Below are 12,386 nucleotides of genomic sequence, written 5' to 3' on the forward strand. Positions count from 1 at the left end.
TGAAATAGTGTATGTTGCTTCAAAGGAAAAAGCAAATTGCTATTTTGGGCGGTCAAACCTGGATCCACTTTGACCCCTGGAAGACCCCCTAAGACCCTGATTATTTTTTTTAAGGCCGTGAACAAACTTTAGTCACAACACAACAAAATATAATTTGTGCCAAATTTGCTCGCAATCCCATTCGTGGTTTTGGAGAAGAAGTTTCATGTGTTTATGGATGGACTGACAGACTGCTTGATGGACGGACGACGTGCCCATTGCATAAGCTTCACTGAACTTTGTTCCAGGTGAGCTAAAAATGGAATACCAAAAGGTAGAATACCAAAAAATGTAATTATAGGCACATTTTAAAACATTTTTTATGTAACCTTGTATATGCAATCAGCATTGGGGGACACATTAAATATATAAGCTTTTTCTCTAACTTCCGGTTCATGCCCCAGGATTTAGCATCAGGGTCAAAATGGAAAGGAGACCCTCAAAATTTAATATTGGGTCATTCCTTGTGGAACTTGTCGCCATCTTTTAACAAAAAAACTTTCATTTGAAAACAAACTCCAACCCCAATACTCCAACTGGTCCATCAAAGCAAAAATGTGGATTTTTTTTCCCAACAACAATTTTGTCTTTCTTCTAAAGAAAAGACTTATTTAATTCTGAAATGCTTATTTAAATCTAAATCAAGGATTGAGTTGTAATTAACTAAATTTCAGTAACTGCAGTTTGCACATCGACCATCTATGTGCAGTTATCTTCTCTTTTCCACCATGTTGTATCTTCTCTTATCTACCATCTCTTTTCTTTTTTTCTTTTTCGTATACAAGATCGAGGCTCGTGAAAGAGCTAACATTAATCACACAAAACGTCAAACCGACATATAAAACATATAATAAGGGGAGCGGTAGACTAGATGGGGAGAGAGGGGGAAGGACACAAACACAACATTTGAGAGCAGGGACATCGAGAGGTCTGTGGGAGGGAGAGGGCTTGGGGGGATGTGGGAGAGGTATAAAACACATGCATACTGCAAGGACATCCAGGAAAGAGGTTGGAATTTCAAAAAAGTGGATCTGGGGTGAATTAGCAGGGGTAGAAAAGATAAAGGTTTTGGATAGGGGAAGATAGGAGATGGTGGTGAACAGCTGTTTTAAAGACCTGGAGGGAGGAGTGGGATTGAAGGGAGTGGGGGGTTTGTTCCAGAGGCGGGAGAAAAGAGGAATGAAAGAGTGAAGGTGAGCAGAGAGCCTTGATTTTGGCAGTTTAACCATAAGAGGGTTCCTGGCAAATCTTGTGCGACCCTTCGGAATATATGGGGAACAGAGCACAGAGTGAGCTGGGGGAGCAAGGCCGGAGAGGAGTCGGTAGAAGACAGTAAGACCACCAACTTGCCTCCGGTGAGTGAGTTAAAGGCGCTCGGAGTTAGCTTCATCGCGGGAGATTCCAATGATTCTGAAAGCTTTGGTTTCAACAGCGTGAAGCAGAGCTAGGTGTGAGGCAGGTGCACCGGCCCAGAGGGGAGAACAGTATTCCATTGAGCTGCAGATGAAAGCCTTGTATGTGGTGAGGAGCTCAGGTGTGCCAAGGATCCACCATCTCTCATCTTCTCTTATCCACCATGTCTTATGTTCTCTTATCCACCATCTCTTATCTTCTCTTGTCCACCATCTTTTATCTCCTCTTATCCACCATCTCTTATCTTCCCCCATCCAAAACCATGGTCTTTTCTACCCCCGTTAATACAACCCAAATCCACCTCTTTCAAATTCCGTTTTTTTTCCTGAAAGTCCTTGTAGTGTCCATTTGTTTTTCTACTCCCCCCCCCCCCCCCCCCCCAACACCAAACCCTCTCCCCTCTCCCTTTCACAGATCTACCACTGTCACTGTTATTTATTGTTGGTGTGCTTCCATCTCTCTTCCCGTCTTGTTTCCCAATCCTTTTATTATATGTTTTATGTATTTTCTGTTTATGTCTTTGTGTTTTATGTGTTGCTCTTACACTCATAAGAAGTAGCTTCCTCATAAGTTTTGGAGCTGGCTAATTAGCAATGTCTTATTTTGATACATGTGCTGGGAGGAGGTTGCAGTAAAGACGTGGACCAAATATACTATAACGGTGTAGTGATTCTGTGATATTTAGATCATCCTTTTCTTCGACTGAATAAATGTCCTATTGACATGATTTATATTTGGAGGTTTTTAACTTTGTGTCCTGCAAAAGACTGACACTAAATTGCATGCAGGTGATGTCTATCCTGTGAAAGTGGAATGCACACAAAACAACAACGATTCTTCCGTCTCAGAAGCTTTGAGATGTGCTTCTGCAAAGGAAGAGTCAGATGTTCCTTTGACAAATAGCAGTGCTGCCTGTTCTGCAACTGGTGAGCAGAAACCTACAAAATTACCATTTAGGGCTGAATTTGCGAAAGGCACTTAGTGAGCATCTTGCAAACAAACGTGTAAACCTTAAGTGCTGTCAAAACTAGAACAGCACTCTGCAGAGCGCATTCCTCCGCCAGGCTGAACAGTTTGTTTTGTATCCCACTGATAGGCCGGATCTGGATTCGGACCTGAACCAAAATCTTTTCAGCTTGGTCTTGTCACCTAACCAGCTCGTCCACCAAGTTTAGTCATAACTCGTCCATAACTTTTTGAAATATTATGTTGTATATCACTTTTTACCCGATCTCTCAATGGTGAAGAATCGCATAAAAATTAAATAAACTTCGTATCCGAATCCATATTCAGATCTTCACCAAAATCGAAACCATTAGTCCTTGTAACACATACAACCTGTCCACCAAGTTTCATCCAAATCAGTCCATAAGTTTTTGAAATATCGTGCAATATATCGGTTTTAGCCCAATCACTCGATGGTGAAGAATCACTTAAAAGTCATCACCTGGTGTTGGCCAAATGGTTAGGGTGGAAGGCTTGGGATCCTAACGTCCTGAGTTTGAATCCCGTTGAATTAACGCCAGTTGGGGTTGACTCAGCCTATCATCCTTCCGAGGTCGGCAAAATGAGTACCAGATAACTGGTTATAGAGAGGCATTGCATCAGCGGCAGATGCACCCACTGAAAATGATGCAACCAGCAGCAGTGTGGCTGTACACCGAACCACCACCACCACCACCACCACCTTAAAATCAAATTATTCTCGTATCTGAATCCATATTCAGATCTTCACCAAAATCGAATCAATTAGTCCTTGAAACACACACAACCTGTGCTCCAAGTTTCGTCCAAATCCGTTCATAACTTTTTGAGATATCGTGCTATATATCGTTTTGGGTCCCATCTCCCAATGGTAAAGAATCACTTTTAAAATACTACTAGCCGGATCCGAATCCGGATCTTCACCAAAATCTAATCATTTCGTCCTTGTCACATAAACTACCTCTCCCAAATATCGTCCAAATCCGTCAATAAGTTTTTGAGATATCTTGTTCACAGACAGACAAACAGACAGACAAACGTACAGGGGTGAAAACATAACCTCCATCCACCTTTGGTGGCGGACGTAAATATCTTAGGACGTGCACACATAATCCGCCGGTCCAGATCGCAATTTGTGAAGGGAGATAAACAGCCAATTAGTTGTACGTGTAGAAACATCTGATTAGCCTGTGACACGTCGAACATATCTCGAACATCCAATTTCAATGATGCAATTGTATCGAATCGCAGCGTCACAGACAATTGTTGAGATGGATTAGGTTGATCCAGTTGATCTTACACAAGATTCAGCAGCGATCAAAATGATTGCTTTGAGAGTCTGAAAGGCTGGACAAATTTAATATTGCCACATTTCTTCAGAGGATTGTATCTATCCTAAAATAATCTCAATGCACGTCGGTGAACTTCCCTATTACTACCCGCTTCTTCCTCCTCTTGAGCGAATTCAAGCACTCCTAACACATCTATACGTTATTCACCATCCCATGTTAACTACCAATCACAAGTCCTGCAATGCTTGCTTCAAGTCCTTCAACACACTCTTAAACATGCACTTGCCAACATTTAAAGTTTTGTTGTTATTTAAACGCTTCTGATTAGGTTTAGATAGCGCATCAGATAATCACTCTTTCGCGATTGGCGACTAACTTTGAACTGGTGATCATCACACATTAGCGTTTTTACACACGTCTAATTCTTCAACACCTTTCGTAAATTCAGCCCTTAATCTTTTGAATTCAGAATACCGCATATTCCAGCGTACATGTCGAGGTCTTCTTCTTTAATGGTATTGACCTGAAACATCTGCGGTATTCACTCATACCTGACAGATCTCTCCATACACGTTGCTTCTAACAAACCAGACTTGATCTGCTTCACAGAAACTTTCCTCCTTCAAGATGTCTCTGACTCCTTAGTAGCTCTCCTGATTCCTCCCTCCTCTGGTACGATAGACCTGAGCCTCGTCCTGGTGGCAGAATTGCTCTCCATATCAGAACTCTATTCCTCACTCTCCCTGCACTGCCCTCACTCCACCACACCTCAGGAGTGTCTCCCTCCTCCAAATCCTGGTGGCGTCTAGCCAAATCTGTTTTTGTTGTTTGTTCCCCTTCCATCTTCTCCCTTACCTCAAACGACTACACAGCTGACACCACACGTGAAAACGCTGAATGCCTCTGTGTTTGCCTCAAAATCTTGTCTCCCAAACCCTCGCTCTCTGTACCCACCTTAACCAGTCGTAATCACTTGCTCCTGGACTCTGTATCCTTCTTTCCCGACAAGGTGAAGTTTCTGTCAAACCTCGACTCTGATTCTGCAACTGGACCAGATGGCATCAGCTCACGGATCCGAAAATCCTGCCCTGCCACTCTATCACATCCTCTCTCTGTTCTCTTCACCTTCTCTTTTGCTCAAGGTCATCTGCAATCTGCCATCTGCTTGGAAATCAGCCAACATTAACGCTTTACACAAAAAGGTGCAAAAACAGATCCCTGCAACTACAGACCAATCAGCCTACTCCCAAACATCAGCAAGGTCATGGAATCCATCATCGCATCTTCTAGTAAATCCTTCCTCATCTCCATTGGCTTGATCTTTGATGAATCAATTTGGATTCAGACCAGGCTACTCTACTCTCGACATGGTGCTTGCTGTCTCAAACAATTGACGGATGTCCTCAATGCCAAACAGGAAATCAGAGCCGTCTCCCTTGACATATATTGTGCCCTCGATATGGTCTGGCACCCCACCCTGCTCACCAAAGTCTCCTCGAATTGTATCCATGGAAATCTCCTTGCATGGCTGGCGGACTTCCTCTTCAGTTGCAGTCAATGTACACTACTCACAATAAGTTAGGGATATTGTGGGAGTGAGTTGATTTTTTTTTATAGGGGTGTGTGTTTCACTTCACTGATTTTTGGGATAGGCAGACCATTGTATGTGGGCTATGGAATCACCTTGTTTTGTGTTCTGTATGAAATGTGCTCACTGTACACTTTGTTTGTACTATGGGGGTCAATACTCAAAAACTCAAATTCACAATCATGGTCAAAACAGCATACATTTGTCCATATCTGGGGTTATAAAGACAGGTATTGTTGAGGAATATTGCCCAGTACACCATTCGACCAACAATGCATACACGACGTCGCTTAACAGATGAGGAGCGCCACCTAGCCATAGCCCGCCTGTGTGTTGGCAGTGGGCAGTCTGATGTCGCCGTCGAATTTGGCGAGTCACAGAGTGTCATCAGCAGGCTGGCTACGAAGCATACAGCCACTGGCAGCATTCGGAATTGACCCAGGAGTGGAGCTCCACGTGTCACCGATCGGAACAACGACCAGTACCTGAGGACCTACACTCTCCGGCACCGAGATGTGAGCACTCCGCAGCTTCAATCACGTTTGCGAGAGGCCAGGGGTACCATGGTGTCCAGACAAACCATTCGCAACAGACTCCACTGCTTTTGGTTGAATGCTAGACGTCCATTGCAGGTGACGCCACTGACGGCAAGACACCGTGTTAACCGTTTGCAGTGGGCACAAGATCACATCACGTGGACCATGCAGCAGTGGTCCTCCGTCCTGTTCACTGATGAATCCCGGATCACCTGCACAGAAAAGATGGCCGCCGACGTCCCTGGATTTGCGAAGTGAACGGTACGCCAAGGTCAACATGGCCCTGAGGAACTGCTTTGGAGGAGGTGGCATAACAATCTGGGCAGGCATAACCAGTCAGTGCAAAAATGGAACTGGTGTTTGAAGATGGGACAGTTACTGGCCGTTCTTACCTGCGGGAAATCATAGACCCCATCATCATCCCCCAGTACACTCAACGTACCCCAGATTTCATCTTCATGGATGACAACATGCCTCGTCACCGAGCCAGAGTTGTCACAGCTCGTCTTCAGGAAGTCGGTGTTCCTCACATGGAGTGCCTGGCCTTGTCACCCAACCTGAGCCCAATCGAGCATGTCTGGGACCAACCACGTGACCTAGCTGAACACCGCGTGGTGCTGGTGGAGGAGTGAAACGCACTTCCGCAGATCAACATCATGAGGCTGGTGAGGAGTATGAGGAGTCGGTGTCAAGCGGTGATCGCTGCGAATGGTGGGAACACACGCTACTGAAATCCTGAATTTGTGGTTTTGGGGGTATCACCCATATGACGTGATTTGTTGTAACCAATAAATATTGAAATCAAGAATGCTGTGTTTTTTCACACTCATTAATAACCATAGAATTAGGACCAACAACTTTTTTCAACATAATTAATACACAAAATCAACCACACTGAAGAACTTGCCATTATCCCTAACTTATTGTGAGTAGTGTATGATCCTGAATGGAATTCTCTCATCTCCCCTTCCTGTGCAGGCTGGAGTTACTCAAGGAAGAGTTCTGGGCCCTGTGCTTTCTGGTCTTCATCAATGATCTCTCCGAATCTGGAAAATACTCTATCTCTTTACTGATGACTCCACTCTCTGCCACTCCATATCTCAACACTGAGATCGGCAGGCGGCATCCTCTTCACTCTCTGTGGACTTTTCTCAGATCTTTCCTGACAAAAGGAAAGATGTTTTTTGACTTCACTCTCTGCGGAAGAAGTTCTGTCACTCAAGCATTTGGGTATCACCAACAGCCATGAGCTTTCCTGGGAAAACCACATTTCCATGCTGGCCGACAAAGCATGTCGCCGACTGGGCATCCTCCGTCGTGTGCAGTCCTTCCTTCGCACCTTTGAGTTCCTCACCACATACAAACTTTCATCTGCAGCCTGACGGAGGACTGCTCTCCCTTCTGGGTTGGTGCTCCTTCCTCACACCTAGCTCGGTTTCACGCTGTAAAAACTGAAGCTTTCAGAATTATTGGTATCTCCCACGATGAAGCCGATTCTGATGGCCTTTCACTAGCTCACCGCAGGCAGGTTGATGGTCTTTCTCTCTTCTACCGACTCCTCTCCGGCCTAGCTCCCCCAGCACCTTCTGTGCTCTGTCCCCCAAATATTCCTTCAGGCCACACAAGATCTGCCTGCAACCCTCTTATGGTTAAACTGCCAAAATCAAGACTCTCTGCTCACCTTCACTCCTTCATTCCTCTTTTCTCCAGGCTATGGAACAAACTACCTCACGCTCTTCAATCCCACTCCTCCCTCCAGGTCTTTAAAACAGCTGTTCACCACCATCTCTTATCTTCCTCCATCCAAAACCAGAATCTTTTCTACCCCTGCTAATTTCACCCCAGATTCACTTTTTTGAAATACCAACTTCCTTCCTGGAAGTCCTTGTGGTGTCCTTGTGTTTTCTTCTTCTCCCACCCCTCCACCCCCCCTTTCCCACAACTCCTCCCCCCCAAGCCCTCCCACAGATCTCCCGATGTCCCTGCTCTCAAATGTTGTGTTTGTGTGCTTCCCCTTCTCTCCCCATCTTGTCTACCGCTCCCCTTATTATATACTTTGTGTGTCTGTTTGATTTTTGGTGTGATAAATGTTAGCTCTTTCACGAGCCTCGATCCTGTCTGTATACAACAACAACAAAAATACGATAAGAGGAGAGTTTCATGATCAGGGCGGGGTGCTTGACAATGACCATATCGCAGGCATGAAATATGTCAAAGGAGACGGCTCTGAGTTCCTGTTTCGCATTGAAAGGACCTCCATCCATTGTTCAGTCAGGAGAAGCAGCATGTCCAGATTAGAGTGGCATGGGCTTGATCCAAAATGATGATCAGAGATCAATCCATTAGAGAATAGGTAGATTTAATATCAGAAGAGATGATGGATTCCATGACCTTGCTGATGATTGTGAGTTGGCTGATTGGTCTGTAGCTGCAGGGATCTGTTTTTGCACCTTTTTTATGTAAAGCAGTAATGTTGTCTAATTTCCAAGCAGATGGCAGATGACCTTGAGTAAAAGAAAAGGTGAGGAGAACAGAGAGAGGGTGAGATAGAGCAGCACAGCAGAATTTTAGGCCATGTGGGCTGATGCCATCTGGTCCAGAACCCAGCTGCACACAGAGTCCAGGAGCAGCTGGGTTCCACTGGTTAAGGTGGGTACAGAGAGCTATGGGTTTGGGACACAAGATTTTGAGGCAAAGAGTTGAGACATTTAGCTTTTTCACGTGCAGCGTCAGGTGTGTAGCCATTTGAGGTAAGGGAGGAGATGGAAGGGGAACAAACACCAGAAACAGATTTGACCAGTTGCCACCAGGACTTGGAGGAGGGAGAGATATTATTTGCTGGCACTCCTGATAGTAGACACAAACTTGATCAGAGCTTTGTGAAAGGAAATTTTGAGAAATTTTTAACATCAGTAAATTCCAGAAAAATTTATGGATGAATTTTACAATCTTTATTTTATTTAAATTGGATTTAAATACATGGACACTGTTGAACTCAAATCGCCTTCTTGTTACTTCCACTAACCTACAGTTGAGCAGTACCAAGACATGTGAAATAGGGTAATGTGGGAGACTGCTTCAATAGCGCTTCACATCTGGAATTTTTCTTTTTAACAATCTTTAACTTCATTATTATATTTATATTGAAGTGTACATTCCATTGCTTGACATGTTCTATGAACTCTCAAGATGGTTGTCAATCTCATTTCCCTGCAAAAGACTGACGCTGATTTGTACGCAGCTGAGGTCCATCCTGTGGAAGGCAGACAACACAACAACAATTCATCTGTCACAGAAGATTCAAACTGTGTTTCTGCAAACGAAGGTTCAGAGGATATTCACCTGACAAACGGAAATGCTTTATGTTTTGCAACTGGTGAGTGTAAATGTAAAAAAAATTAACATAGAATCTTTTATGTGTAGAAAATGTGCAATTTTTGGAAATGTTTTAAATATTTTGCATTTTGATTTTGACAAAAAAATATAATGTGTTCTTTGTTTCGGTAGAACAATCCAGAAGTAATATGGGACAAATATGGCCCAGTTGCAGCTTGTCAGTGAGGAAGAAGCCTCTCCTGAAGAAACAATCACCAGATCAAGACTCATTTCCTCTAAAATACAGGTGCATGTCTGGGCCTTGCAACACCAAGATTAATATTAAATTAAACAAACACAAAAAAGTTCGAGAAAGGCAAATGTGTAACAAGTGTAAGGTGTGCAGAATGGATTTTGCTTCAATGAGTAACATCAAAATACACATGAGAACCCACACTAGAAAACATCTTCACAAGTGCTCGATATGTGATAAAGGTTTTTCTCGAAACGGCAGTTTGAAAAGGCATATGAGGCTCCATACAGGAGAGCAACCTTACAAATGCACGATATGTGATAAAGGTTTCTCTCGAAAAGGCTATTTGCAATCGCATATGAGGATCCATACAGGAGAGCGACCTTACAAATGCTCGATATGTGATAAAGGTTTCTCTCATAACTTCAGTTTGAAATCACATATGAGGATACATACAGGAGGGCAACCTCACAAATGCACGATATGTGATAAAGGTTTTTCTCAAAAAGGCCATTTGAAATTACATTTGAGGATCCATACAGGAGAGCGACCTCACAAATGTTTGGAATGTGATAAGGGGTTCTCTCAAAACTGCAATTTGAAAGAGCACATGATGATCCATTTGGGACAGCATCCTTACAAATGCTCGATATGTGATAAAGGTTTCTCTCGGAAAGGCCATTTGAAAAGGCATACAGGATCCATACATGGTTTCAAATAGATCCATGCAGGAGAGCATCCTTATAAATGCTCGATATGTGATAAAGGTTTCTCTCGAAAAGGCATACAGGATCCATACATGATCCATACAGGATCCATACAGGATCCATATAGATCCATACACGGTTTCAAATAGATCCATGCAGGAGAGCATCCTTATAAATGCTCGATATGTGATGGAGGTTTCTCTCGTGAAGGCCATTTGAAAATGCATGTGATGATTCATGCAGGAGAGCTGAAATCTGAAATACCATGTTATGAAAAATGAGATCAAGAGGATTTCGAAATTGAAGAAACCTGAAATTGTACCAGTAATAGTCGGAGCAACAGGGAATCTGGATGATCAAGAAAACCCTAACTGAGTTCTTAAAAATCATTCTGGGGAATATCACGACAAACAAGCGATAGGTGGATGCTGTCAGAGGATCATTGAGTATTCTAAAACGAGCCCTTGGAACAAAGCTATGAGAATGAAGTTTCACAATCTGGTTCATGAATAATTATTATTTACCAAAAAAGGAGGTGGAGATTTTGAGTTCTGGAAGAACTGCTTCCCACCTCCTAAAACCTGCCAATGGAGATAACAACCAATGAGAGCGTTTTTACAAATGTTCTATTTGTGACAAGGATTTTATTTGAACCAAGGAAACGGATCTTGATCTTCTATAGTGCAACCCATGCTGAAGTACTCATATAAAAAGTGCTCTGACTGCAGGAAACGTTTTGCTGAGAGAGGTTTGTTAAATTCACATTGCATTACCCACACTGGGTTGTACGTGCCCCCCTTGAAAGCGATCCTCAGCAGTAGGTTTCAGCAGTAGGTATTCAGTGAACCAGGAAGGAGAAAGCTGTCGTGAAAGCATACAGCCCTTTCTGCATATACCTTGTAATCACAACTTCACAGAGTACCATCTGTAACCCTTAACAATCAGCCGGCACCCCAAACCTCTGATGAAAGCCATACGGCTATCTCTCACCAGAATATGCACAACAATGACTGCAAATTGGTGTCAGAGGGCAAGAAGAATCTCAAAATGCTAACACCATCTGTGTCCTCAAACTAAGTTTAAGTAAAATTTATTAATTTGGTTCTCTGTATTCTCAGAATAGAGAATTGTTGAAACATTGATGCCAAAAACTCAAATGGTAACAGAACTTAATCCCTCAATCTGATCTTGGATTTCATCGTGCTTCTTTCAGGGTCTTCCTTTCATTCTTAGATTGTAATTCTTGTCTGTCCTTGCCATGAATCCAGCCAAGTTCCATTTGAGTTTTTTGATTGTTACCAGTGTTTAGGAATTTTGTTTTCTATCTGATTTAGTTGTTTTTCTTGTCCCTTTTGGTTGTGCTCAGATGGCATCTTTCCATGGCAGTTTGAACATCAATTTTTACTCAATCTTTGCGGTAGTCCATGTTTCATTGCCATGTGTGATGTGGTGAGAAAACCCTTGTTGTAAAATTGTTTATCAGAAGAAGACTCCTGCCTATATTTTTCATGAAACTTGAATTTGTGAAGAATTTCACAATAAAGAGAAGTCCTCAAAGCACAAATGCACTGTCTGTGTTATTGTGAATATATAATGGCACATTATGATCAATTTATCAATCAGTGGAGAGTTTGGAGTTGTCCATATTCCCCAAAAGTAATCCTCATCAAACCAGTTGAAAACCTTGCATGGATTTACCACCATGACATAACTGCACTTCATGTCATCAATGATTGCTGCCAAGCAGCTCAGTTACACAGGTCCCAATGTGGATGGCCACACAGCTGGTTGCTGCCACATTTTTCTCAACATCAATGTTGAAGCTTCTTCAATTGAGGGCATACATTTGAACACAGACTTACAAAGAAAAGAAGAGGGGCACGGACCCTTCCCTCACCTCCACTCCCCAAAAGGTTGAGATTCAAGTCTATTTGGCCATTGACCAGACCAAGTAGTAATAATTATTCCAAAAACTAAAAAAGAAATTTTCAGAAACAGATATATGAACCTTTCAAGAGCATTAATTGGATCCTCCGAAGAACACAAGGGTAGTCTGGCATGCATACAATATTGTTTGAATCTTTCTTCTTTTCTATTGTTTAGCATTTTCCACAAGCTATGGAATGTCTCTTCTTTTCTATACTTTGCTACATGCCACTGTAGAGTCAGATATTATTTGAATAATTGTAATCGGAATAATTCTAATTCTAATCAGAATTAAAATAATGAAACTATATAGTGGGGGGGGGGGGGGGCGGG

The 12,386-nt window shown here is 42.8% G+C and overlaps 1 protein-coding gene across 1 annotated transcript; it reads left to right on the forward strand.

Moving 5' to 3' along the window:
- Positions 1–2,250: 2,250 nt before the first annotated feature.
- LOC144889870 (uncharacterized) lies at positions 2,251–11,691 on the forward strand. The gene is made up of 3 exons (XM_078771073.1): positions 2,251–2,378; positions 9,094–9,228; positions 9,360–11,691. Exon 3 carries the CDS (start codon positions 9,377–9,379, stop codon positions 10,139–10,141), a length of 765 nt encoding a protein of 254 aa, XP_078627199.1. The 5' UTR covers positions 2,251–2,378; positions 9,094–9,228; positions 9,360–9,376; the 3' UTR covers positions 10,142–11,691.
- Positions 11,692–12,386: the final 695 nt, after the last annotated feature.

Source organism: Myxine glutinosa, chromosome 1 (assembly GCF_964187855.1).
Source record: "Myxine glutinosa chromosome 1, kmMyxGlut1.1, whole genome shotgun sequence".
Taxonomy (NCBI): domain Eukaryota; kingdom Metazoa; phylum Chordata; class Myxini; order Myxiniformes; family Myxinidae; genus Myxine; species Myxine glutinosa.

What these genes read in the sequence shown, in the direction of transcription:
- LOC144889870 (XM_078771073.1), top strand. Translation starts at nt 9,377, where the DNA reads ATGGGACAAATATGGCCCAGTTGCAGCTTGTCAGTGAGGAAGAAGCCT.